This window comes from Lagenorhynchus albirostris, chromosome 2 (genome assembly GCF_949774975.1).
Source record: "Lagenorhynchus albirostris chromosome 2, mLagAlb1.1, whole genome shotgun sequence".
Lineage (NCBI taxonomy): Eukaryota > Metazoa > Chordata > Mammalia > Artiodactyla > Delphinidae > Lagenorhynchus > Lagenorhynchus albirostris.
Window position 1 is genome coordinate 141,347,705 of NC_083096.1, and position 27,110 is coordinate 141,374,814.

Genomic DNA, 27,110 nt, shown 5'->3' on the forward strand with positions numbered 1-27,110 from the left:
GGATGGGAGAAATAATATCATGTTCATTGATAGAATGATCAATTAATAGAGAGGGCAGAACTGAAGGCATTTTACAAAACTTCAGGATCCCATATGGCTCTATATGCCATAAGTACTGCTATGTCATGAATTTACTTTCAAGTCAGTTGGGATATGTAGCTTTTAGCTTAATATTAAGAAAATTGTTTTCCCTGTAAATATCAACTAGTAGAAAACCACTTCATGTCTTAAGATCTTTTTTTTTTTTTTTTGGTAGGGGAAACATGCTCTTTTTTGGTATTAAGAGGTAACGGGTAAGACAATTGTAGAGAATTGAGAAAGGATATGGTCTTAGAAAATATCACCAGAACCACTTAGAGTTCCTTTTTTATTATGACAGGGCTTAAATTTGAGGGCTAGACATGTGTACATGGGAATGCAGTTTAGGTTAGATGGCCTATCTTGGTTATCCAGTTTATAGTACAGAGGTATTTATTTACGTAGTTTACCTTAAATACTGTTCTTTCTTTGTAAGATGTGAAGTGTTTCATTTAAGTTAGTGTCAGGAAGAACCTGGAAATGTGTAATATTATATTTGAGTAGAATTGCAAAATGTGTATGTGTTAATTCTTCCCTTTTTCCAACTCAGATTAAGAATTTCTTATCAAAACGGGTGCTGATAATGTATTTTTTCAGTAAGGTAAGAATATGTAGTTATAGCATTGGGAATGGGGGGAGAGGAAACAAAATAAGAATGAAGTAGCAGGTAGGATTTGACTTCTAAATATTTAGCTTGATCCTAGCAAGCCAAACAGCTTTGCATCATGCTTCACTAAACCTCCCTTTTAACAGTAGCTGCCCTAGACACACATCTCACCTTAGTGGCTTCCTGAGGCTTGGCTCTAGTTGGCCTTCTCAGTTTCCTGGCTGCAGGCAGCTTTGTGCTGATATGTAGCCCCTTGCTGCAAAATGAGTAGATCCATGGTGATGCTTCATGGCTCATTGTCCTGCTAACATCTTTATGGCCAATTTGGTGTTCAGAAGAGAGATGACTGGGTTAGATTGCAGATGTTAAACTTGGGTTGGATAAAAGTTGTAATTCAGACCACAAACTAAATGACTTTCCAGCTTGTCTGTCAGCTGCCCCAGCTGCTGTAGGGGAGTAAATCTCAATGGTAGAAGCTAAAAATTCATTCCTGTTTTCACTGCTACAGCTGTTGTGTGTCAGTTAATCCTTTGATGAGGAAAACCTTGCCCATTTGTAGGGGAAAGAATTTTTGTTTTAATTATTTTAATCTAGCTTCTCCCTTTCTCCAGATACTGTAGTATTAACTAATAGTGCACTCAGTTAATGCCTTCAAGTGAAACTCTGCATTGGTGTACATTCCTCATTTTTATTCTTTGGGAGTCATACTCTGGTGGGGAGAGAGAACTCAGTAACTCTGATAGAATATAGATACACATAGCAAAGAATCCTTTCAAGTTCTTGAAACTGTTTTTTCACTGTGGTGGCAGGGAGGATCCACCCAACTAGCAATAAGGCTATCCATTAGAGCCCTGGTTAAACTATCAGACCCCTGAGGAAGGTGTCTCGTCTTCCACCAAGAGGAAGAGGAGTTGTCTGAAGTTTTACTTCAGAGCTTTGTTTCAGAAGGATGGGAAGAAAACTTACCCTTTTGTCTTCTGTATGCCATGCTCTTTTCACTTAAGTTCCCTCATTTAATCTAACAGCATTCCTGTGAGTTGTCTTTTTGTCCTCATTTTACAGATAAGGAAACCTGAGGCTCAGAGGGGTCAAGTAGCTAGCCTAAGGGCACATAGCCAGTAAGTGGCAGAGCAGAGGCTGAACAAGATAAGATCTCCTTTTTCCTTGGAAGTGAACGGCTGCTTTTGATTCTAACTTTGCAAGTGGATCTATTGTATGATAAGGAGTTGTAGACACTGCTACTTAATGTTGGGACGTGTAACATGCTGTTGTACTTAGTAGGCTTCATTGGGTGTATTATGAAATCCACCATTTACACGGGCCAATTATTGCTCCACACCACAATACCTTGCTGTATTAAAGACGGTTGGGGGTTTTTCTTTGCAGTGGGATTGAGGGCAGACGATTTAAGAGAGGTAATATGTATTTAGGCAATTCTTTTGTTTAAAAAAAAAAGAGCATTCTTAACACTTCTCTTAAGTGATCTCTATGCTAATCCCCTGAGGTGGGTTGAGTTGAATATATTTATTATTTATTCAACTCTTATTGTAAATGAGAAACTGAGGCCCATCGAGATTTAGAGACTTGGCAAGGGTCACACAATGAGTTGGTAGCAGAATGCTTTATTGCAGTTAAATCATACTGTGTAAGAATTTCAGGTTTTAATTCTTCAGAGGCAGCTGTGAAATATTTATTGTTATAGTCTACATAATTGATTAGATGAAATTATCATTTCAGGGGAACTTACTTAAATGTCTTTATTGTATTTGTAGCACCCAGAGGCCTCCATTCAGGCTGTTTTTTCAGATGCCCAAATGCATATTTGGGCATTAGAAGGTAAGCAATCTCAGTGAACTGCAACTATGATTTCTTTATTAGTTAAATATTGAAGTATAATCCGTGAAAGATCAGTTCTGGACTTCGATCTCAATCTTTGAATATTCAGATACATTGTTATTTCTTTGTTTTATATAGATCATTTTTCTTAGATATTTAGGTGTATTTTAATTTAGGCAGAAATTTTCCTTGTATATAAGTGGATAAACTGAGCCTGGGGTTCTTGCCTGTCTTTCTCTATTTCAAAAAAACTGCAATTAATAGATTGTTTTTTAACTGTCAACTTACGTTGACATGTTTAAGCATATTTAGCTTAGGTTAAATATGAAAATCTAGTTCCTGAAGAACTATTTCTTTTCATCTTACAGATACTGCCTTCTCAATGCTTAAATGATACTTCCTCAAAGGGGCCTTTCCTGACCACCCTATGAAAAGTATCCTCACAGCTGTCACCCTTATCAGGCTTTGTTTTCTTAGCACTTATCACTATCAAACACAATATTATTTTTAAAAATTCTTTTTCCTACTAGAACGTAAGGCAGAGACTGTCATCTTATTCAAGACTATTGCAGTTGAGCACTTTTTCCATGCCTTTTCCAGTCTTTTGCCTATTTTTCTATTGTATTACTCCCTCTTTTTTTATTTAGAAGTTTTTTTATGCATTCAGAATATTAATCCTTTCCCAAATAGACGTATTGCAAGTAGATTTGCCTAATTTTGATTCGCTTTTAACTTTTTTCTTCTTTTCCACTTGAGGTCTGTCTCACTTAGTAGCAGCATCATTTACAGAAGATAGATTTGGAGTTGTCCAGACTACACTACCAGCTATTCTTAATACTTTGTTGACGCTACAAGAGGTAGGCAATATGTGGGTTGGGTGGAGTAGAGGTCCTGTCCCCTCCCCCTGCCCAGCTTTTTCAGTTTGTTTCTTACATATCACATTAAGCAACAAACATATGTTGGAAATCAAAATAATGGTACTATTCTCACCCTCAGGCACTTACAATCTAAGAGAAACTAGGAAGATAAACTTTTAATTCATTTATAAGTAATAATTGTATTGTAAGAAAGAAAGAAAGTATACTAAACCTGTAGGATATACCTCTGATATTAATCAGATTATTTAGGATATTGGAATTCTGTTCAGTGCTATAAGATTGCATCCTTACATAATTTGTTGCTACTGAAAGTGACTTGAAGTTAAATTACCCTGCAGATAAGAAGTTACCTATTGGCCAGAGGCTTAAGAAGATAGAGCTGGGGCCAGCAGATTCCTGTTTTCAGGCTGGGTGCATAGTTTTAAACTACCAGGTCTTTTTAGTCCTAGACTTAAAGGAAGAAAAATAAAACGTATGCTTCTTGTTTTCCATTAGGCTGCCTTTCCTAACTTCATGTTGGGTGATATGTTTTACACTGCCTTATAATATTAGTTGTACGTCAGATGAGGAATATAAACACTGAGGGCTAGGAGCATTTAGAGGTAGGGGCTTGTGTGTTGTATAGGTTTTCTGGAGGAGTGTTACTGAACTAGGCTTAAAGGATAATAAACTGGTGCATCTTTGGGTCTTGGGAAACAATTTAAGATATGAAGAGAAAACAGGCTTTACTGTTCCTTTCTTCAAATCTCAATTCATTTTACCTCTTAGAAAGTCTTACCCATCAAAACCAGTGATTTTTTTTTTTCTTCACTTTGAGTCCTCTTTGTGCCCACTTTCTCATGTATGTTATTTGAGACATGTTTATACACATGGGTAGTTTTATTATTTGGGTTCTTTTCCCAGCTGCCTTTCTCTAAAGAAAGAATTTCCTACTATTTCTCCACGACTTCTAATATTTGGCTTGTCTGACCACACAATAGGGTAACCATGATTTGGGCATCTCTTTGGTACATAGCATAGTTTTTTTTTTAATCACTCTTGCTATGTAGTTTAAAATAAAACTACAGTAGAATGTTCCATAGTCTACAGAGTGATTTCTTATCATTATTTATTTTGAACCTCAGATCTATCTTGTGAAGTGAGATGGAGGTGTTTTGGCCCTGTTTTGCACATGAGAGGGGCTCGGTAGTGCAGGGACTTACCTCAGGTCTCACACACAAGTCTTGTTAGTGGCAGAGCTGGGACTTGAATGTGAGCTGATTGCAGGGCATTAGCAGTGTAGTAGACCCCAGGGAAAGCTGCAGATCCACATCCTGTATTCTCTCTGAACTTGTCTATCATCTTCTCCTGGGCTTTTATTTTTACATAAGGTTCTCTTTAGAGAGAATGGCTCTACCCTTAGAACCATGGCTTTCAAACTTTTTAGACCATGATCTAGTACATTTACATTAGACTCAGAATATAGAGGTGTGTGGGTGTAACAAGAAACAAAAGATTCTTAGAAGAGTGCTTACCTTTTATTATGTGCTCTGCATTCTAATGCTTTCCATTCTATTTCATTAAAAAAAAAATGGTGGTTGAAACGGAATTGATTTCACAAGGATCACACTGCCCTCAAGGTATTCTGCACCAAAGTTACTTTCTTTTCACCTACCCACCATCAGAATTCCTAATTCTTCATAGTTGGCTATGGGTAGGTATGACAAGGAAAGCAATTTGTTTATTTGGTTATAGTCATTCCTACCTTTGATTGATTGGGAAGATAAGAATTATAGATTTGTCGAAGGGTCAGGCCCTATTTACTTTGAAACAGAGGAGTTGAATGGAGGATACTGTTGAGGGGCAGAGTAGAAAGAGGCAGAGGCATGTTTTTGAGAGTTGAGAAGAGGTAAATGGAACAAAGAACAGGACCAGTGATTTGATACTTTGCTTCTGAGTATAAAAACCCTTCCTAGTGTGAGGCTTCTGGCATCTGTTCTCCCCTAGGCCACATCACATTTGGCCTTTTGGTCATGCTCTGCAGGCATCAGATTTTGCAAACTGCCTTGCAGTCTTTCCCACCCCATATCCTGAGGTTGACTGTAGTGAGTGATTCAGTGTCCACGTGGATATTTGTCCCACACCTTGACCTCCTCACCAGTCTTTTACATACCCATCAGTGTCAGCCTTTGACCATCATCCAGGCCTCATCATCCCCTGAATTCTCCACCTCCAAAGCTTAAAATTCCAGGATTCTACCCTCTAAGTCAGAGTCCTTAAATGTTTTTGTGCCAAAGGTCCCTTTAACAGTCTGATGAAGCCCATGGACTTTTTCTCAGAATAATGTTCTTAAATACATAAAATAAAGTCCTTAGGATTAGAAAGGAAATCAATTATATTAGAATACAATTATGAAAGTATTAAATCTGTGATACAGTAATGTGTGCTTTTTAATTAATGCATTAAATAACAAGATCTATCAGTGAGTCTACTAACCCATCACTTTGAAGTAGTGATATGATGAATGGTATTTCAGATAATCGCTATAGTAATGTGATATGAAGATATTGATGATATCTATGGTGGCAAAGTCACAGGAATTGCTAATACTATTGTGATTTATTGTTTCATAATTGAAAGAAATGCTAATTTTTAATTAGAACTTAGTAAAGATAAACATGTAATTTTTATCCCAGAGTTCTTGCACCCTGAATTCTATCCATAAATCTGTGGGCCCATGTAAGAGGCCCCCCAAGCACAGCCTCTTATGCCCTTGCTTCTTCTGTACACTTTGTCTTTGTCAATATTTTCACTTCCTTTGTTTTTCGGCTCCCTCCTAGCTACACATATGTCTTTCCCTATCCAGCTTAGACCTTATAGTCTGTCACTTCAACCATTTTGTTACCAATTCTTTTTTTTTTTTAACATCTTTATTAGAGTATAATTGCTTTACAATGGTGTGTCAGTTTCTGCTGTATAACAAAGTGAATCAGCTATACATATACATATGTCCCCATATCTCTTCCCTCTTGCATCTCCCTCCACCCCACCCTCCCTATCCCACCCCTCTAGGGGGTCACAAAGCACCAAGCTGACCTCCCTGTACTATGCAGCTGCTTCCCACTAGCTATCTATTTTACATTTGGTAGTGTATATATGTCCATGCCACTCTCTCACTTTGTCCCAGCTTACCCTTCCCCTCCCCATAACCTCAAGTCCATTCTCTAGTAGGTCTGTGTCTTTATTCCCATCTTGCCCCTAGGTTCTTCATGACTTTTTTTTTTTTTTAGATTCCATATATATGTGTTAGTATACGGTATTTGTTTTTCTCCTTTTGACTTACTTCACTCTGTATGACAGTCTCTAGGTCCATCCACCTCACTACAAATAACTCAGTTTCATTCCTTTATATGGCTGAGTAATATTCCATTGTATGTATATGCCACATCTTCTTTATCCATTCATCTGTTGATGGACACTTAGGTTGCTTCCATGTCTTGGCTATTGTAAATAGAGCTGCAGTGAACATTTTGGTACATGACTCTTTTTGAATTATGGTTTTCTCAGGGTATATGCCCCGTAGTGGGATTGCTGGGTCGTATGGTAGTTCTATTTTTAGTTTTTTTAAGGAACCTCCATACTATTCTCCATAGTGGCTGTATCAGTTTACATTGCCACCAACAGTGCAAGAGGGATCCCTTTTCTCCCCACCCTCTCCAGCATTTATTGTTTGTAGATTTTTTGATGATGGCCATTCTAACTGGTGTGAGATGATATCTCATTGTAGTTTTGGTTTGCATTTCTCTAATGATTAATGATGTTAAGCATTCTTTCATGTGTTTGTTAGCAATCTGTATATCTTCTTTGGAGAAATGTCTATTTAGGTCTTCTGCCCATTTTTGGCTTGGTTTTTTTGATATTGAGCTGCATGAGTTGCTTGTATGTTTTGGAGATTAATCCTTTGTCAGTTGCTTCATTTGCAAATATTTTCTCCCATTCTGAGGGTTGTCTTTTGGTCTTGTTTATGGTTTCCTTTGCTGTGCAAAAGCTTCCAAGTTTCATTAGGTCCTTGTTACCTGTTCTTCAACTCCTTGTTGCCATGTCCTTCAGTTGCACCCATGTGGCAAAACTCTAAGGGATCAATCCCACATCAACCACCCACCCTTTCTCTTGCCCATCCCTCCTGCTTCAGCCTCACTTCAGCCCTTGGCATTTCTGACCTGAATTATTACTATGGCCTTTTGCTCCTCTTATTAACAGGGATCCTTCATTCTGACTTTAGTCACTATCCTGTTCTTCCTATAAGCCCTCTACTCTAATAACCACAATGGACTATTCCATTTCCCCCCCAAATATATTTTATTTTCTTAACCAGACTCTAACTCTGTATATTATGCTTCTTCTTTCCTTCTTTGCTTAGAACACATTTTTCTTTCCTCTGGCTCTGCCCTGTAATCCCCATTTCATCACTTTATTATACTGCATTTTAATTGTCTGTTTACTATTTTTTTTTTTTTTTTGCGGTACGCGGGCCTCTTACTGTTGTGGCCTCTCCCGCCGCGGAGCACAGGCTCCGGACGCGCAGGCTCAGAGGCCATGGCTCACAGGTCCAGCCGCTCCGCGGCATGTGGGATCTTCCTGGACCAGGGCACGAACCCGTGTCCCCTGCATTGGCAGGCAGACTCTCAACCACTGCGCCACCAGGGAAGCCCTGTCTCTTTACTTTTATTGTCTCTAGTCAGAGCAGAGGCAGGGATCTTGTCTTAATTCTGTATTCCTAGCATCTGACCTGGTACCTGGCAAATGACAGGCACTTATTAAATGCTTGTTTGATGACTGCTGGATAGCTTCATGGTTGGTTTGGTGGGCAAAAGCTTCTGTTCTGGGGCCTGGTTTGAGTGACAGTTCTGATGTAATGGGTTAATTATAATAGTCCCAAGCCCCTTCATTTTGAGAGGCAGGGGTGTCATGTGACTCATACGAGCCCTGTTACATGTTTTTGGTTTTATGTTCTGTGATGTAGGAGGGATACTTGCTCTTAATAACGAGAATAAGTTCTAAGTATCTCTTAGAATTTAAGGCAAGTTATAAAATACAGGCTTCTGGATATTACTAAGGAAAATTGTATGGAACTGTTCTGTTCTTTTGTTTTATTTTTCACTATCAATAAAAAAGCCATATCACTGTGAATCATTAAAGAGAAAATAGGAAAGGGGAAGCCTTTCATTCTTCAAATCATTCAGAGGGCAAACCGTGGAGGGATGGATATCCTAGGACAGTTGTTCCTAATAGTGGGCCAGGCCCTCCCGGGAGATTCCAAGTATCACAACAGGTTCATGAATCCACACATATATTGCTGTCATCTGAGTAATTAATGTTTGTTTGACATATTTATAGCTATTTTTCAGAGGTTTTTACATGCTGTTTTGGTTAATTAAAATAGAAATTCACTTAAAAGCATTATTTCCTACATTAGTGGATGGAGAAAAACTACTATCCTGTGGAATTCCACTACGTATACATATATATGTGTACATGTCTACATATATATATAGTCTTTAAAAAGGGTCCTTATAAAGGTTGGGGACCAAAATGGTAGAGTGGTTTTTTTTTTTTTTGCGGTGCGCGGGCCTCTCACTGCTGTGGCCTCTCCCGTTGCGGAGCACAAGCTCTGGACGTGCAGGCTCAGCGGCCATGGCTCACGGGCCCAGCCGCTCTGTGGCATGTGGGATCTTCCCGGACCGGGGCACGAACCCGTGTCCCCTGCATTGGCAGGTGGACTCTCAACCACTGCGCCACCAGGGAAGCCCCTAGCGTGTTTTTTTTTTTGCGGAAAACGGGCCTCTCCCGTTGTGGAGCACAGGCTCCGGACGCGCAGGCTCAGCAGCCGTGGCTCACAGGCCCAGCCACTACGCGGCATGTGGGATCTTCCCGGACTGGGGCACGAACCCGTGTCCCCTGCAGCAGCAGATGGACTCTCAACCACTGCGCCACCAGGGCAGCCCCTAGAGTGGTTTTTTAATCAAAACAAATTTTTCTTAAATTGTGTTAAAATACACATAACGTAACATTTACCATTTTAACTATCTTTTAGTGTACATTTCTGTGTCGTTAAGTACAGTCACATTGTTGTTTAACCATCAACCATCATCTAGCTCCAGAACTTTTTCATCTTTAAAAGTACTTTTTAAAGTTTTCAGAAAGCCTTCAAGTCTTTGAAAAGTCATTGTCACCTTGATGGTGGGATATCAGGTCTGTCTATTATATTTTTTGCCTTATCATCTGAAGGTCAAATTTTGATATACTTGGAATATTGGAGTTGACCTTTATGCTATTCACATATCCATTCATCCAATAAATGTTAATTATCAAATGGTTTACCATGTGTTATGATATAGAATGAGAAAAGGCATACATGGTACCTGCCCTCCAGGAGCTTACAGACTATAAAATAGAAAATCATACAAATAAGTAACTACAATTGTAATAAGTGCCACAGTATGCAAAAATGCAGGATGATCAGAGAACATAAAACAGGCGAGTCTAAGCTACTCTTGTGAATAGGAGATTGAAAGGAAGTGTGAAGTCATTAAAGGCCTCCCTGAGGAATTGATAACAGAAGTTAGAAGGAAGAATGGGGAAAAGGAAAAGAATGTTCTTGAGGGCCAGAACTATGGGTTTGAAGGCCCAGAGACCCTTGACCAATACTCTTCTACAAGTCACAGTCCATTCTTTGTTTCTCTAGAATTCTATGCTACTTTACCTAATATCTGTGTAGTACTCCAAAAGAAATGCTCTTTCTTTAAGTTTTGTAACAATCCCATAAAGTTAGAATAAGACTTACTTTGCATGACTGAGGCTCTCTCAAAAAGACTATATCTGTCGGTATGACTTAATCAAGATCATGCCAATAAATGGTCGAGTAAATTTGAAAACCAGGCTTTTAGACCTGAAGTCCTTTGCTTCCCGCCATATCAAATTACCTCTGTGAGGGCTTGGCAGGAGCATGCATTTCTTAACCTCCTTTTATTTATTTATTTATTTATTTATTTATTTATTTACTTACTTACTTACTTACTTACTTACTTGTGGCTGCATCGGGTCTTCATTGCAGCATGCGGGCTCTTCTTTGTGGTGCGCAGGCTTCTCTCTAGTTGTGGAGCGCGGGCTCAGTAGTTGTGGCACACAGGCTTAGTTGCCCCGCGGCACGTAGGATCTTAGTTCCCCAACCAGGGATCGAATCCGTGTCCCCTGTATTGGAAGGCGGATTTCTTTTTTGTTTTGAATTTTATTTTATTTTTATTATACAGCAGGTTCTTATTAGTTATCTATTTTATACATATTAGTGTATATATGTCAGTCCCAATCTCCCAATTCATCCCACCAACACCACCCCCCAACCCCTGCTTTCCCCCCTTGGTGTCCATACGTTTGTTCTCTACATCTCTGTCTCTATTTCTGCCTTGCAAACCGGTTCACCTGCACCATTTTCTAGATTCCACATATATGCATTAATATACGATATTTGTTTTTCTCTTTCTGACTTACTTCACTCTGTATGACAGTCTCTATGTCCATCCACGTCTCTAAAAATGACCTAGTTTCGTTCCTTTTTATGGCTGAGTAGTATTCCATTGTACATATGTTCCACATGGAAGGAGGATTCTTAACCACTGGACCACCAGGGAAGTCCCAGTGCTTCTTGGATTTCAGTATTTAGGAGAAGACAATTAGAGTGAGAAAAGACAATAATTTTAAGCTCTGGCTACATACTGTTTGCTCAAATCCCTGAACCTGAAGCCTTCTTGTCCTTTGCTACAAAAGGAGATTAGAGAGAATTAGAGATGTGTTAAGGACACATTACGTCCAAACTAAGACTTTCTTCCCCAATGTAACTTTTATACCATTAGGATCTGCTGGACCCAATTTAATTTTTGTATTTATTTGTGAGCTATTCCAGTTATTTGTAAGGATTGATATTCTATGACTTTTATTCTTTCTTAGAGGTCTTTCAAAGAACAAAGAGAAAACAGTCAAACAGAATTCACTCTTTTACAATTATCCTTTGGACCCTTTTAAAATCCAAGAGGTATTATGAAATCCTAGTGATTTTACATTTCCAGTATCTTGAAACAACTTGCTATTTGATCATCCCAGGAATTATTTCATCATTACTCATCAGTTATTCCAATTGTGGTAAAAAAGACCAATAAGAAAACAGAAGAATGATGAAATCATATAGTATTGTATCATCTTTGAAGAAAAGGTATATAGTCTGAACACACATCTTTACAGTTTTTTTTTTTAAGCTTTCATTGAATGCAGTTGCTAGTTCAGATTTTTAAAATTTACCACCGATGATGGTAAAAGGAAGAAAATTGCCAATATGTTAAATAATTATTTAGATAAATCAGAAGATGAATGTGGAGAGACAGCACTCTAGAAATTTACATGGTTCTTAAGTGGTTACATGCTGAAGGTATACAAAGGTGTATTCAAAAGTGATGGGAGGGGGCTCCCCTGGTGGCACAGTGGTTGAGAGTCCACCTGCCGATGCAGGGGATACGGATTCATGCCCCGGTCCGGGAAGATTCAACATGACGCGGAGGAGCTGGGCCCGTGAGCCATGGCCACTGAGCCTGTGCTCTGCAACGGGAGAGGCCACAACAGTGAGAGGCCCGCGTACTGCAAAAAAAAAAAGTGATGGGAGGGCTTCCCTGGTGGCGCAGTGGTTAAGAATCTGCTTGCCAACGCAGGGGACACGGGTTCGAGTGCTGGGAAGATCCCACATGCCGCAGAGCAACTAAGCCCGTGCGCTACAACTACTGAGCCTGTGCCCTAGAGCCCGCGAGCCACAACTACTGAGCCCACTGGCTACAACTACTGAAGCCCTGCGCCTAGAGCCCACGCTCCACAACAAGAGAAGCCACAGTAATGAGGAGCCCTGTGCACTGCAACAAAAAGTAGCCCCCACTCGCTGCAACTAGAGAAAGCCCGCGTGCAGCAACAAAGGCTTAACGCAGCCAAAAATAAATAAATAAAAATAGATTTTTAAAAAAAGGGTCCACTGGATCCAGGTGTAAATGATGATGATTTTGCTGGTATACTGAATGTTAATTAGAAGGTTTACGAGAAAATTGAAAAGGAAGTAACTTTTCCATTATGATTCAGTGTTATTTAATGTTGCTTAAATATGTCATTGAATACCATCTCCCATACTGCCTAAAATTATCTCAAGTTTGTCCCAGTCTTGGGAATCCCTCTTGTAAGTTACTGTTGAGAGAATAAATGTTTAGACTTGCAGTTATCATGGCAGACTGAACACACACATCAGGTCTTGTTCCTTACCCCTAAACTCTGCTAAACTACAGTAAAAGGACTTTTAAAAAGACATAAATCCAGGGGCTTCCCTGGTGGCCCAGTGGTTAAGAATCTGCCTGCCAGTGCAGGGAACACGAGTTCAAGCCCTGATCTGGGAAGATCCCACATGCCATGGAGCAACTCAGCCCATGCACCACAGCTACTGAGCCTGTGCTCTAGAACCCACAAGCCATAACTACTGAGCCCACATGCCACAAGTACTGAAGCTCACACGCCTAGAGCCCATGCTCCGCAACAAGAGAAGCCACCTCAATGAGAAGCCCTCACGCTGCAACAGAGTTGCTCCCGCTCGCTACAACTGGAGAGAGCCTGCGCACAGCAACAAAGACCCAGTGCAGCCAAAAATAAATAACTAAATTTATTTTAAAAAAAAAACAAACGTAAATCCATAAATAGGAGAGGAGACAACAGCAACAAAGTCTTCAAAGCTGGACAGCAGATGGTTGAGATAACTAACTTAGCAGATTCTAGAGGCAAATCTGAAGTTGGTAGTGGGGCAGGCACCAAGACCCTCTGGAACCAAGGGTGAAGGGACAGGTACCAGAACAGGGAGGTTTGGGTGAGAGCTGTTTGAAAACCAGCTAGATCCCTAGATTTTCCTAGGTGGTGCTTCTCCCTCATTCCAGCAGAAGTCAAGGTTCATCCTCAGAGAGAGTAGAGCACTGGGTCTCTGGACTGGGAGAGTTCACAGTTGTGGGTACTCTACTAAAAAGCGTAGAGGTGTGCTCCATAGCTCTGTTCACCACTTGGCTTCCCTGAGCACTGGGGACCAAGCCCCCCAGACAGGGTACTGGAAGACTTTTCTTTGGGAACTCTGATCAAACCAAGAAGAAACATCTAAAGTTACTGAGTTGAGCACTTATCCCCAAAAAAGTCCACGCAGATCGCCTATTGTGAAGCTGTCAGTAATCTCCAGTTGTGTACTCAAAGCTGTGGTCAATAATCTCCAGTACTCAGAGCTTTCGGTCAGCTCTTTAGGAGGTCCCACTCTCAGTCATGAGCCAAGGATCACTAGATTTTGAAGAAAGTATCCAATACAGAAGATACAGACCAGAAGAAGGAAAGAGAAGAAAAGTAGCTTGGAAGAAACTAAAAAACAAACAAAAAACCAAAAACATAACAAAAATCACCAAAATCCTCAGAAATAAAAGCGGTATTGCAGCCTTGAAACAAAAATAGTATGCTGAAGTAAAAAGGATCACTCAAATGACATAAAGAGCTCTTTTTAAATTTTTTATTTATTTTTTACACAGCAGTTTCTTATTAGTTATCTATTTAATACCTAATAGTGTATATATGTCTGTCCCAATCTCCCAATTCATCCCACCACCACCCCCACCCCTGCTTTCCCCTCGTAAGAGCTCTTGAAATTAAAAACATGATGGCAGAAATCCTTTTAACTATAGTTTTAAGTACTTTTTTGGTGCTTACATCTGTAACTATAAATAATAGACTTATATTATTACTTCTTGTCACTTTAGACATTATCTTTCCTGTAGTAGATTGACATGCTTATACTTCTCAGTCTTCTCCCTTCTCTTAATATAGTTTATAGCATTTAAAAATTATAATATTTACCTTTGGCTTTTAAAAGTTATACTTAAATCTCATACTATCAAATATAAATAAAATCAGTTTCACTTGTGAGTTCTCTTCCCACCTATTCTTGCTCATAGGTACTTTATCAGCTAGAATTGAAAAGGAAGATAAATTAGTATAGTAAATAACCTTACCCTTGTAAAGTATAAAGTTTGGTCTTTTGTTGGGCTGAGATTTATAATAAAGATGCTCTTACCCGTCTGTCATACATTATAAGCAGAGTAGGATATCTGTGTTTCACTTCCCAGTTTTGCATTTTCAAGGCTGTTGAAGTATAACTGCTTTTTAGAGGACAGATGTGGACTTTTCCCTGGTAACTGCTGAAGTGGCTGAACCTCTACTCCCTGTTTTTCAAATTGTTTTGACTGTGATCCAAAATAAATATTATGTCTGTGTGTGTGTGTGTGTGTGTGTATCTATCTATCTGAAATGAAATCTCTTTAATCCTTTGGACTAAATTGGCTTTCTTGATAGTCTGAACTAACGTGTTTTCTTTCTTTCTTGATGTAGGCAGTTGATAAGTACTTCAAGCTTCCTCATGCTTCCAGTAAACCACCTCGGATTTCAGGAAGCCTAGTGGACACTTCTTATAAAACATTAAGATTTGCCTTTAGAGCATCACTAAAAACTGCCATCTATAGAATAACTACTACATTTGGTGAACATCTGAAGTAAGTTTACCTGTTTTTGTTCCACGATAATTCACTCTCAGGAGTTCACCTGAGAAACAGGTATGAGAATTATAAAGGCTCATAAGTTGAAAGTATTCTTTTGGGACCTTCATGATTCCTACTGGGAACTAACAGCTTGGATTTAGATTTAATATTTACATTTTAAAATTTGGCCTATCATATAAGCTTTGGGGCCTTCTTTCAAATGGGTAAAAAAGAGGATAGAAAGTTATAAAAGCAGCAAATGTAATTATATATTGTTTTTTTTTTTAATTACTAAAATACCCTTAAGGGAGAAAAAAGGCAAAATGATATTTTCTTCTCCAGAAAAGCATATTAAAAATAATTCTGTTATTACATCTTGGTCAGCAAACTAAGACTTGGGGTGAGGAGAGTATTCCATAAATGAGTCCTTGGTGCTTTGTGAATCGTGCTGGAAAAGCAATGATAGATCATACCACCTTCAGAAACGGAACCAGAAAGAAAACCACAAATGCCAGACCTGTGTATATTTAGTTTCATTGATGTTTACTCCTTTCTTTTCATGAAATAATCTACCTAGGCAGTGTAAGGGATACTAGTTTATTAACTAAATTATTTCTGTCATAATTATAAATAAACTTTAAAAGATATAAGAGATTGCTCTGTATTTTTCTGTATGCAATCAATAAGTAGTTTAGAACTTCCTCAAACCACTTGCTTTTAGAAGCAGTAGTGTATTTCCTTTTACTTCCATGAGGCACATACATAAAGCATATGACATACATGTCAACACATACATAAGGTAGCAGCAGCAGCAAGTTTTTTTGGAACACTTTGGTTCTGTGTGGGAATACAGAAGAGTTGTAGATCCGCTCTCCTTAAGAAGTTTATTCATTTGTTTAAAAACAAACCAAAAAAAAATCTATTTATTGAGTGCTTCTAGATCTGCACTCTCCAATGTGATAGCCATGTATTGCTATTTAAATTTTTTGTGTGTGTGTGGTACGCGGGCCTCTCACTGTTGTGGCCTCTCCCGTTGCGGAGCACATGCTCCGGACGCACAGGCTCAGCGGCCATGGCTCACAGGCCTAGCCACTCCACGGCATGTGGGATCTTCCCGGACCGGGGCACGAACCCGTGTCCCCTGCATCGGCAGGCGGACTCTCAACCACTGCGCCACCAGGGAAGCCCCCTTGCTATTTAAATTTAAATTAATTAAAGTTAAATAAAATTGAAAATCCAGTTTGTCACTTACATTGGCCACATTTCAGGTCCTCAATAACTGCACATAGCTAGTAGCTACCGTATTGGACAGCTTAGGTATAAAACATTTCCTTCATTGCAGAAAGTTCTGTTGCACAGTGCTGTTCTAGACAATACACTCGCATTTTCACTTACTCTTCTCAAAGAGCCTTTGGGGTGTAGAGATTATCGTATTGTATAGATATGGAAACAGACTTGGAGGGATTAAGAACTTGCCTAATAGCGTAGTCTAGTCAGTGTTAGAACATGAACCTGAAATCAGGTCTTTCTTGCTCTTAAAATTGCACCTTCTTACCCTATACAATACTAGACTCTCTTTAAGATGTAAACTTAGATAAGAAAGGGAGATGACTGTTCAAAAAATTATGAGAATGAAACTCTGCCTTAGTTTCTTTCCTTTGAGAAGAGCCATATTTTTATACATGTACCAAAATTGATGAGGTCAGTAGAGACTATTTTGTACAAATACAGGACAGAATGGTATAGTAGAAGTTAGATTTGGAATTAAAACATTTGGATATATGCCTGGTTACATTATTGACTATCTGTAGTTGTGGGCAAGTTACCTATTGATTTAAGTACCCGGCCTGAGATTATGCAGGTAGTAAGTTGCAGAACCAGCATTTAGACTCAAATCTTTCTGACCCTAGAATTCTATCTACAAACCTCTGGAAACCATTCTGATACTGTTTACCCTCCCATGAAAAGGGTATGTTATCCATTCCAGTTTGTTTCATTTGCTGTTAAGAGAGATAAAATGGGATCCTACATATGTAAAGCCCACACTACATTATATATTGTTGTGACAATAACTATTATTACTGTATCATACCTGGTTTATTCATTCCCCAAAACTTCACCTCTGAGAACCAGGTATAAATGAAGTAAACGTCTGAGGTGTGAAAATTAACGCAGATCAGTTACGCATTGGAGAAATTCATTTAATACCTATTTACTCTTAATTTAGGCAAATTCGATTTGCTAGTTTTCCAGCCTATAACATGTTAAAATATGAGAGGAAGACTGCTGTTAGAGTCAAGAATACTAACAACAGTAAGAGGCAGTACAGTGCCTGCTAGCAGAGGGGAGTCATGAGAAAAGCTGTAGACTTGGTGTTTGAAAACGTTTGGAGCCATTTAGTGAGAGATGACAACCCTACTGGCACCTAGAGGGAGTCCGAACAGTAAAATACACTTGAGATGGTGCAGTTAGTCAGAGAGATGTAAATGTATAAGGTGCTTTAGCATGATTTGTAGCAAAATTATTATAATAAGACTTGACGCTTTTAAAAGTGGCGACCTTCAGTTACCTGGAATTTTATCATTCAGTCATGGTATATTACTATCAACAACTAGAAAACCAGAATTTTTCAGTATATTCAATTTCTGCCCAAAAGTTTAAAAGGAAGTTTTATACTAGTTTCAATATATATATTTGCCCCGCTTTTGTCCAGGTAATGTATTTTTGTGGCGGCAAGGGTGGGGAGAGAACTCAGTTTCCCCCTCTAAGACATAACTTACGTTCAAAGGGAAAAGTAAATCTAAACCACCAAGCTATTACCTTTGAAAACGATTAGTGGAGTCTATTGTGTTTTAACCAAACATTTTAGTTTAAAGGATTTTATATTAAAGGCAATTCAAATACTCCACAACTCAAAGATAATGTTGGAATCTGGTTTAAATAAAATAATAAAATCCAGAAAATCTACTGCAAGGCCTGGAACTGCACAGCAGGTTCCACAGCAGAGCAGGTTAAAATTGATGCCTTCACTTGTCAGTCTTAATTTGCTTTGGTCTTTTAGAAGGTAGAAGCATGCTGTTACTGAGTGCAAGCCCTCCTCCTCATTAGATTAAGGAGTGTTTTCATCCAGCTTTTTCAGAAGTACTAAATATGTGAAGATTTCTATTTGTTTTTAATTGTTTTGAAAAATATTGACTCTGTGCTCTGTGGTTCACTTAATATGCTTAATGTAAAATAAAGCTTATGCTTTGAATTTATGTTTCATTTAGTGCTGTGCAAGCATCTGCAGAACATCAGAAAAGACTTCAACAGTTCTTGGAGTTCAAAGAATAGTTAAGTAATATAAACTGTGTTCATTACACTGCTGATACAACTACAGATGGGACAGTAAATGTTCAGCATTCTTGGATCAGAAGAAAATGGACTAATTAGATGCTTCCTTTGTCGTGGTGGTTGCTTTGAAAACTATACTTTAATGGGAGAAATCATGGAGAGAAATTCTCAACAGAATAACCGAAAACTGCCTTTTCTGTACCGATTACTTTTTTTGTGTGTGGCATAATAAAATCTTTATTCAATTTTACAGAAGCATCTATGGCAGTAGAAATGTTTGTAGCTTATATAGCTTAATAATAGTAACTAGAAAATTTTTAGAGTTTACTTTTGAGAGGAGTAGAGTCAGCTCAGAAGGTACTGATAAAATAGGTTGACTTGATCTAGTCTTCCTTCCTAATCGTCCTGAGAGTTTAGCTCTCTGTAAATTCAAAATACATAAACTTTTTTGGAGTAGTTTCTGTTTGCTAAAGGATAAAAAGGGTAACAGTGGAGAAAATTTCACAGAAAATATTGTCTGAAGGACATATTTTGTTAATCTGTTAGGTTGTGTTTTTGTTTTCAGAGACAAATTAAATTTGCATGATTGTCCAAAAAAAGTCTCAATTTACAGATGCTAACTCTATATAAAGGAATGTGGAAAAATTCAGTTCTTAAGTTACAAGATTAAACATTCACATTTGGTTTTCGAAAGACAATTGACCAACATCTATGAATTTATTTTATATCATGCTAGTAAACAATAAGCATATGGGTATTTTCTCAACTAGTTTTGCTTTCATTTTCTGGAACAAAACATTAAGTGATTGCCGAGTTTTTCAAGTGAGAGAAAAAGTTTTGCACGAAACACCAGGAAACTTTCCCTTTTTTTTCCTTCCCTCATCTTCATTAGATCAAATTATTTTGTAAAGCTTAATTGGCCTCACAGAGGGAGCAACCTTTGCTTTGTTAACTGGCTAATTAAAATATATTAGGAAAATCTTTGCAGCCAGAAACAACTTAGTCATCAATCAGCAAGTGAAACCAAAATGTCAGAGGGATTACTGTTCTTAGGAGTATGTTGTATGTCCCCAAAGTGAGTAGGTAATTTTATAATTTATTAGATCACCTTTGGAGGTGAAAGATTGGAAATCCTACTGGTAGATATTCACTGGACTAACTTTGGACTGAAATGCTCCCTTGTAATTCTTTTCCCATTTTTTCCCTCGAGTGTTCCCCATTTTTTTCTTTAAAGTCAGCACAGAATTGTATATGAATCTTTAATGTGGTATATATGTCTACCATTTGTCTGATTACTTGATGTATTATATCTTGATTTATTTGTTGCCCCTTCAACCAGCACATGCCAAATTATAAATGAATCCTGCTGGCCTTTAAAGTATCTTTATGAGACAGTTTCCCAGTTGTCAAGTGTTTGGAGTATTTAGGCAGTTGCCTTTTTTTTTTTTTTTTTGCATCTGAAGTGGAGTTGATCTCTTTTTTGAATGTAAAAGTTGAATTTTGAATGTGGAAGTTACTTACAGATGACCAAAAAATTGTGACTAGGTTGACTGAGAACTGTTGAGTTCCATGTTTTAAAGCCATTGAACTTCTTATATTCCATTCTCTGCTTTCCCTGGCTGAGGCATTTTGGGAGAAAAGAACTCTTAACCTTATGCTTCCATAAAGAAGAATTTAAACTCTGACTTACTTAGATAAAATGTCTGGCTTTGTTTAGGTTTTTATCATTTCCCATATACTTTGGGCAAATGTATATTTGATGAGCAATGTGAAAATTTCTGATGTGTTCATCCCTATTTTTTCTCAAGAGGACGTGCTGTGTACACAGTATAGTTCACTATATGTCTGGCTGGTGGAAATTTGGAAACTGCTTCCCCAAATCTGGATTGTATTTAGTAGATAAGGAAGTCAGTTCCTTTTCCTCATTGTGTTGTTAATCTACACACCATCTGTTGGAGTAGGGTATGGCTCGATCACCTGTTATGAAAGAGAGCTCCTTCGCCTGTGTACAGGGAGGAGGATCTTAGGAAGGCCAGCAAGAGGAGAGAACCATTTCCTTTGATGAAGTCACATCCTGCCTGTGAACCCACTGATACTATACATTGGCCTGAAAATTAGAGGGTGTTCTTTAAAAGCCTTTCTCTGACTGTCAGTACAAAACGTGATTGTATCAGCTCTTGTAATGTTTTCTTGACCCTTATGGAAGGTATAAATCCACGTAACTTCTTTCCTAGAGAACTGGGACACTGTGCTAGAATTTTAAAAAACTTGTATAGTTGAGCGGACGTGGATAAGCAACAATTTGTTACTTTGCTGGGTTTATTCCTTGGTAATTGTTCTGTGTGTCTTCCTATAAATATGGTGATCTGTTTATATCCTTTTGTATATCACTGATACTCAATTGGGTAGAAAAATAAATTGACAGTTTTTAAAAATGGGACTATAAAATGAAATATGTATATCTGTGAGGTCAGTTATTTAATTTCTGGGGTGTGTGTGTGTGTTTCCTTAGCCGTTTTAATGCAGTCTCAGAGTTGTTGCTTATAAAACCTGAAACACTTCTTGAGAAATGAGCTTTTGCCCCTGGACTAATCTGGTAGGTGATCTGTGTTTCATGGTACCTCTAAGGAGCGTGAATTCTAAAAGCCTCTTTCTTCGTTGTCTTGGCTGCCTTTTTTTTCCGAAACTAAACAAAGGATGCAGGTGCTGAAAGCCATTTCTTAATAGAGGTTTCTTTTCTTGCCAGAATAATGTTTCTAAACGGATCATATTCCACCAGACCAGAAGTTTTGTCTGTCAGCTTTACTTAAATTAGTCTGAACTTCAACTCAAGGTAGTTGAGGTACTATGTATTAAGTCCCTCAACTTTCTTGTGTGCTATCCCAATCCATAGTTATGTTTCCTTAGAACCAAATAGCTTAAAACAAAGATGACTTTAATTCATCAGTTAATAATCCAGCTACTCTTAACAAGCTGCTGACCACCATTTTAAAATAAGCAAAATCGTTATCGCTTTGAGGGTAAGAAAGGGGGATAGACAGCACGCACCCCCTAGAGTTCTCAGTCATGGTCCTAAGCAGACTTGGCAGTTGCTGTAGTGATAGGCACGTTGATGTGGAGCTAGCTAATCATCCAAAAATACTCACTGAATGTCTATTATGGCCCAGCTATTAGAAACAAATTGACCTGTGAACAAGAGAGTCCTTGTCCTCCAGGAGTGTATAATCTGATACAGTGGCATTTGAAACTTGGAATCAGAAGCATCAGACTCACAGGGAGTGCTTATTAAGGTTCAGAGTCTGGGCTCCACTTCAGTACAGATTCTGCTTCAGGAGGTCTGGACTGGTTCCCAAGAGATGTAGTTTGTAACCAATTCCAAGCAGTGGTCTGAGAATTACATTATGAGAAGGGTTTATCTTAGATCAGGAGATCTGATGCATTTAGCATGCATCAGAATCAGTTGGAAAGCTTGTTAAAACACATTACCGGGCCCCCTCTCCAGAGTTTTAGGTTCAGTAAGTCTGAGGTGGGGCCCAAGAATTTGTATTTCTAACAAGTGTCCAGACACTGCGGATGCTGCTAGTCAGGAGACCATACTTTAAGAACTACTGTTCTAGTGGATTTTCTCATATGTGGTGTTCTCTCAGATGAGTGTCTAAAGCATATGAACTATGATTTTCTATAAGGTGGAGTTCTTACATCTGATTCATTTGTTGGAAAGCTTGAAGAATGTGGTTAGATCCCATAGGTAATGCAGGAATGCTTAGAAATATTCAGGTGTGTGGATGATTATCTTGAAACTGCAGCAGGGATCTGACGCGAGTTGCTCTCGCACCTTTACGTGCTCGTGCTCACATTGTTCCCTTTGCCTGAATTTCTGTCTTGGCGCACTTCCCGTTTTTCACAACGAGCTTAGCTTTCCCTCATGCTCCTGGATAGGTTTCAATGTGTTTTTTCAATGCTTTGTCATTCTTTCTTTTTTGGACCATATCACATTGAATTGTAACTTAACTGATTAAAAATCTGCTTCCCCTTGTAGATTATGAGCTGTCGCTCCTTCCAGGATTCCCATTACACTTTCTCAATGTATCACTTTAATACTTTTGACTTTCCATGCTTTATTCTGGGTAGTTTCTTCTGACCTGTCTTACAAGTCGTTTTCCTCAACTGTGTCTAATCAGTAAACTTATCACACTAACAATAGTTTCCTGATAACTAAGTGAAAATTAGCAGTCCTTTTTTAGGATTACTTTTAGTTTTCATCTTTAGCAGACCTTATCTACAATTCTGAAATCCAGAGGTTTTTTTATTGGTAAGTTTGGTGACAAAACATATTTGGCAGCTAAACCCGACCTTAATTGATATGAGGTTATTTGTAGACTTAATTTATTCCATGTAGTATGACTACGTTTACATTCACTGTAGTGTGATTATAAGGTGCTGTTCCAGACCCCACTAGAGTGTTATGTAATATACATCTTTATTACCTTTCTAAAATCTGAAAAATTCTCTATTCGAAACATCTGGCCTCAGGAATTTAAGACAAAGCGTTGTAGACCTGTTTTTGTAAAATGCTGTTAATTCTTCCATTTACTAATGCAGCATTTACTAACTGCCTGCTGTATACCAGGCCCTGACAGTACAAACTTACCCCCTTAGAGTTCTTCTTTGTGTGGAAGAAGTAAGTGGAGGTAACCGTTGTTTGCAAAGACCTTTTTTCTACTTATTTACAGAATTGATGTGTCTTGCTATGTGCTGTCTCCTTGTTGATTGAGCATCTATTCTGTTCCTAGCCTACCCAGAATGCAGCATCTCTTTAGGTGTCCTGGTGCCCTCCCACTTTGTCTCTTACATTATTTTTCAGGAGCTGTGTGGCTCTACCTTGTCTTTAATTGCTTATGTTCTCCCTGCACACACATATCTCTTACCAGATACTGTTGAGTGTGACTTGCAAGCGATTCTGTTGGTAAAGTAGTTCTGATGGTAGTTCTGGAAGACCTATGGGATGTCTCTGGCAGAAAAACATTGGAAGATGACCTCTGAATTACATGCTTTTACTTGATAGTCTTGAAGATATGTTGACTCTTGATTGATTTATCCTTTTTAATCTCTCAACTTACTAGTAAAGCGGTCTACAGTTTTGAAAAAAATTTGAACACTAGTCCCTCCCTTGCTATATGATGATTCTTTGTTGCAAGGACACAGTCCCCACCCAACTTAGCTTAAGCATAAGAAGGGGAGTTGATCCTAAGGGCACAGGAAAGTCTTGGTGAGCACAAGTATAGATTTGCTTCTGGGCCCCATGAAGAACCTGGAGAGCTCTCAGGACCTCTAAATGGTTCTTCTCTGCTTCTTTGTGCATCAAAGATTTATTCTGTCTCTCTGCCTAGTGGCTTTCTGCTACTCACTCCATCTGCCCTCTAACTCCTGAGTTTACATATAATAGATGTAGACTGACCATCTGTTTCTGAATGCCAACCAAATTCCTGTTTGAAAGAAATTAGCCTAAATGGATTAAGTGTCCAAGGGTCTAATTAGGCTTCAGGGACAAGGTCATGTAGTGCCAACATGGCTTCTGAGAACTTACCTTTGTTGATCAGGATAAAGTGTCAGGTAGGGGCAGTTTCCAGAGTTTTCCAACATAGGGGACAGAATTTGGGATTCAGGGCCTGCAAAGAGGGGCTGGTAGGTCCCCTTGCTTTGGGTTGGACCCCTAAAGGGCTGCAACCTAGAAGGAAGGGTGAAGAGGAAGTCGATTGCATGAGCTGTAGTTGAGTTAGAATCCTAATTAAATTGAGTTGCAGTAATCTCTATTTGCCAGCGTTTCTAGCTCCTGGGAGAAGCTATCATAAATCATCTCTGGAGGAAAACAACATCCTGGGTCTCAATTATTTCTACAAATGATTTTTCAGATACAGTGTCTGCAGACAATTGAAAATAACCAGGCACAGGAAGAGACAACATGAATGAGAATAACAAAAGCAATAGACAATAGAAGAGACCCATAGGGACTCCAGGTATTAGAGTTATCAGACAAAGATTTTAAAAGAATTATGATTACTGTGTTCAATAAGATTAAAAAATGAAATTTTAATTCATTAGAGAACTAGAAACTACATATATATGTAGTAGAAACTACACACACATACACACACACAGATAATTTGAAAAAGTACCACAGAGAAATTCTAGAACAGAAAAATGGAATAAAATTAAGTCAATAGATAGGTTTACCTGCAGATAGACATAGCTGAAAAAGATTGACTTAGAAGATCGGTCAGAAGAAATTATTCAGAATAAAGCATGGAAAGTAAAAAATATCAAAATACAGACGACAGATTAAGACAGAGATAATATAATGAGAAAGTTTGTAAATGTAATTGGAGTCCTGGAAAGAGATGGTGATCTGATGGAACAGAAACGATTTTGAAGACTTGATAGCAAAGAACTTTATAAAATTGATAAAACGTCAAGGCACTGATTGAGAAACCTCTATGAACCCTAAACAGATAAATAAAAAGTGCACACTGAGGTACATCAGTGCTAAAAATCAAAGTGTTCAGAGTAGCCAGAAGTGAAAAAAAGACATGTTTAAATGAGCAACAACTAGACAGCTAACATTTCAAGAAAACAGTTGAAGAGAATGGAATGGAAATTTTAAAGTGCTGGAAGAAATGTACTAACCTAGAACTCCATATCCAGCATTAATCTACAAAAATACTGGGGAAATTCAAAACATTTTCAGACAAAAGCTGAGAAATTTCATCAACAGGTCACACTAAAAGGAACTTAATTTGTAAATACAGGGTTTTTTTTTTTTGTTTTTTCAGGGATAAGAAAGGATAGAGAAGCAGGAAGAAATTAAGAACAACAAAAAGGATAAATAGGAATATTGACTTATGAGACACAGTAACGTCTGATAGGATTTTAAATATAGAGAGAATTAAAGTACACAACATAATGACATACGTTAGTATTTGGGATGTAAAATATCTTAAGGTCTTTATGTTGTCTGGGAAGAGAGAAAGTGCCAGTAGACTAAAAGTAGACTTTGATATATTAAAGGTGTACATTGTAACTTAAGGATAACCTCTAAAAGAATAGTAAAAGTTTCAAATGAAGACAGGGAAAGAATGAAATAATAAAAAATGAAAGGAGGAGGAAAAAAGAAATCTGAAATAGGCAGGACAAAGAAAATGCACATAATAAGTTGTAGATTTAAACCCAAGATATCAGGACTTCCCTGGCGGTCCAGTGGTTAAGACTGCATGCTCCCAATGTAGGGGGCATGGGTTCGAGCCCTGGTCAGGGAACTAAGATTCCATATGCTGTGTGGCCACCAAAAAATAAATAAATAAACCCAAGATATCAGTAATTGCATTAATATAAATAAACTAATATTCCACTCAAAAAGCAAAGATCATCAAACAAAAAACCAAAATTGAACTGTTAGCTGTCAACAACAGCCACAGTTAAAGAAAGATATATGGAAAATAAAAAAATAGGAAAGAAATATGCAGACACTAAAAGAAAGCCAGTATACTTGCATTAATTTTTGATAATGTATAAGGCAAAAACCCTTACTAGAGATAAAGAGGGGCACTTCAAAATAAAAGATTCAATTCTTGAGAAAGATAACAGTTCTAAATGTTAATGCACCTAATAACATAGCCTTAAAGTATATTAAAAAATATGGGCAAAAGATTAACAGGCACTTCAAAAATGAGGATATTGAAATGGCTTATAAGAGAAGATAGGTATTCAGCACCATCAGTTACTAGGGAAATACAAATTTAAACTATACTGAGATACCACTCAACAAAAATAAGTGTGTGTGCACACCAAAAGTCATGTTTACAAGGATGCTTACAGCAGGATTTTTCACAAAACCCCAAATTGGAGACAATTGTCTGTCAGTAGTAGAATGGATAAATAAATTGTGCTACACTTTTACAATGCAATTTTACATAGCAAGCAAAAGAATGGACTACTGCTATGTATAACAGCATGAATGAAGCTCATAGACATGGTGTGAAGCAAAAGAAGCCAGACACAAAGGAATATATACTGTACGATTACGTTTTTATGCATTTCCAGAACAGGTAAAACTTCATGTTGTCATCCTCAGTCAGAATAGTAATGGAGAGAGGGGCAGCATATTGACTTAGAAGGGCATGAGGAAACCTGAGGTGCTGGAAATGTTCTATATCTTGATTTGAATTATGTGGGTGTATACATAAAAGACTTGTTGAACTGGATATGTAAGATTTATGTGCTTTATGTATTGGTGTGTTGTACCTTAATAAAAATACACAAAACAAAAACTGACAGAACCACTTACAAGGAGAAATAGATAAATCCACAATTACAACAAGATTCTTTACACACCTCTCTCAGTAACTGATAGAGCAAGTAGATTTTAGCAATCAGTAAGGATGTAGAATATTTGAATGACACAATCAGCAAACTTGACCTAATGGACACATATGAAACACTGCACCTGACAACTAAAAAACAGGCATTCTCTTCAAGCTCACATTGAACATTTACAAATCTGGCCATATGTTGATCCATAAAGCAAGTTTCAACAAACTTCAAAGGATTTAAATGATTTAGAGTATATTTGTAAGGCAATTAAGGTAGAAATCCATTAAAAATGATTATTAGAATAACAAATTTCCATACGTTTGGAAATTAAGAAATACACTTCAAAATCTCCCACAGAAAATGACACAGGTGGGAATTAGAAAAATGATTCTAAAG

At 38.0% G+C, this 27,110-nt stretch overlaps 1 protein-coding gene across 5 annotated transcripts in view; it reads left to right on the forward strand.

Moving 5' to 3' along the window:
* Positions 1–20,800, forward strand: part of NDC1 (NDC1 transmembrane nucleoporin) — a 47,157-nt gene extending 26,357 nt beyond the window's left edge. For 2 of the 5 annotated variants that reach the window (XM_060140021.1, XM_060140025.1), the window contains 5 exons: positions 629–679; positions 2,458–2,521; positions 3,278–3,378; positions 14,869–15,029; positions 18,284–20,800. In XM_060140021.1, the coding sequence (XP_059996004.1) occupies positions 629–679; positions 2,458–2,521; positions 3,278–3,378; positions 14,869–15,029; positions 18,284–18,347 (441 nt within the window). In that variant the 3' untranslated portion in view covers positions 18,348–20,800. Of the gene's footprint in view, positions 1–628; positions 680–2,457; positions 2,522–2,889; positions 3,227–3,277; positions 3,379–5,000; positions 5,093–14,868; positions 15,030–18,283 lie in introns of those variants that run through there. The other 3 variants (XM_060140022.1, XM_060140024.1, XM_060140023.1) reach the window with 3 other exon arrangements.
* The last annotated feature ends 6,310 nt before the right edge of the window (positions 20,801–27,110 follow it).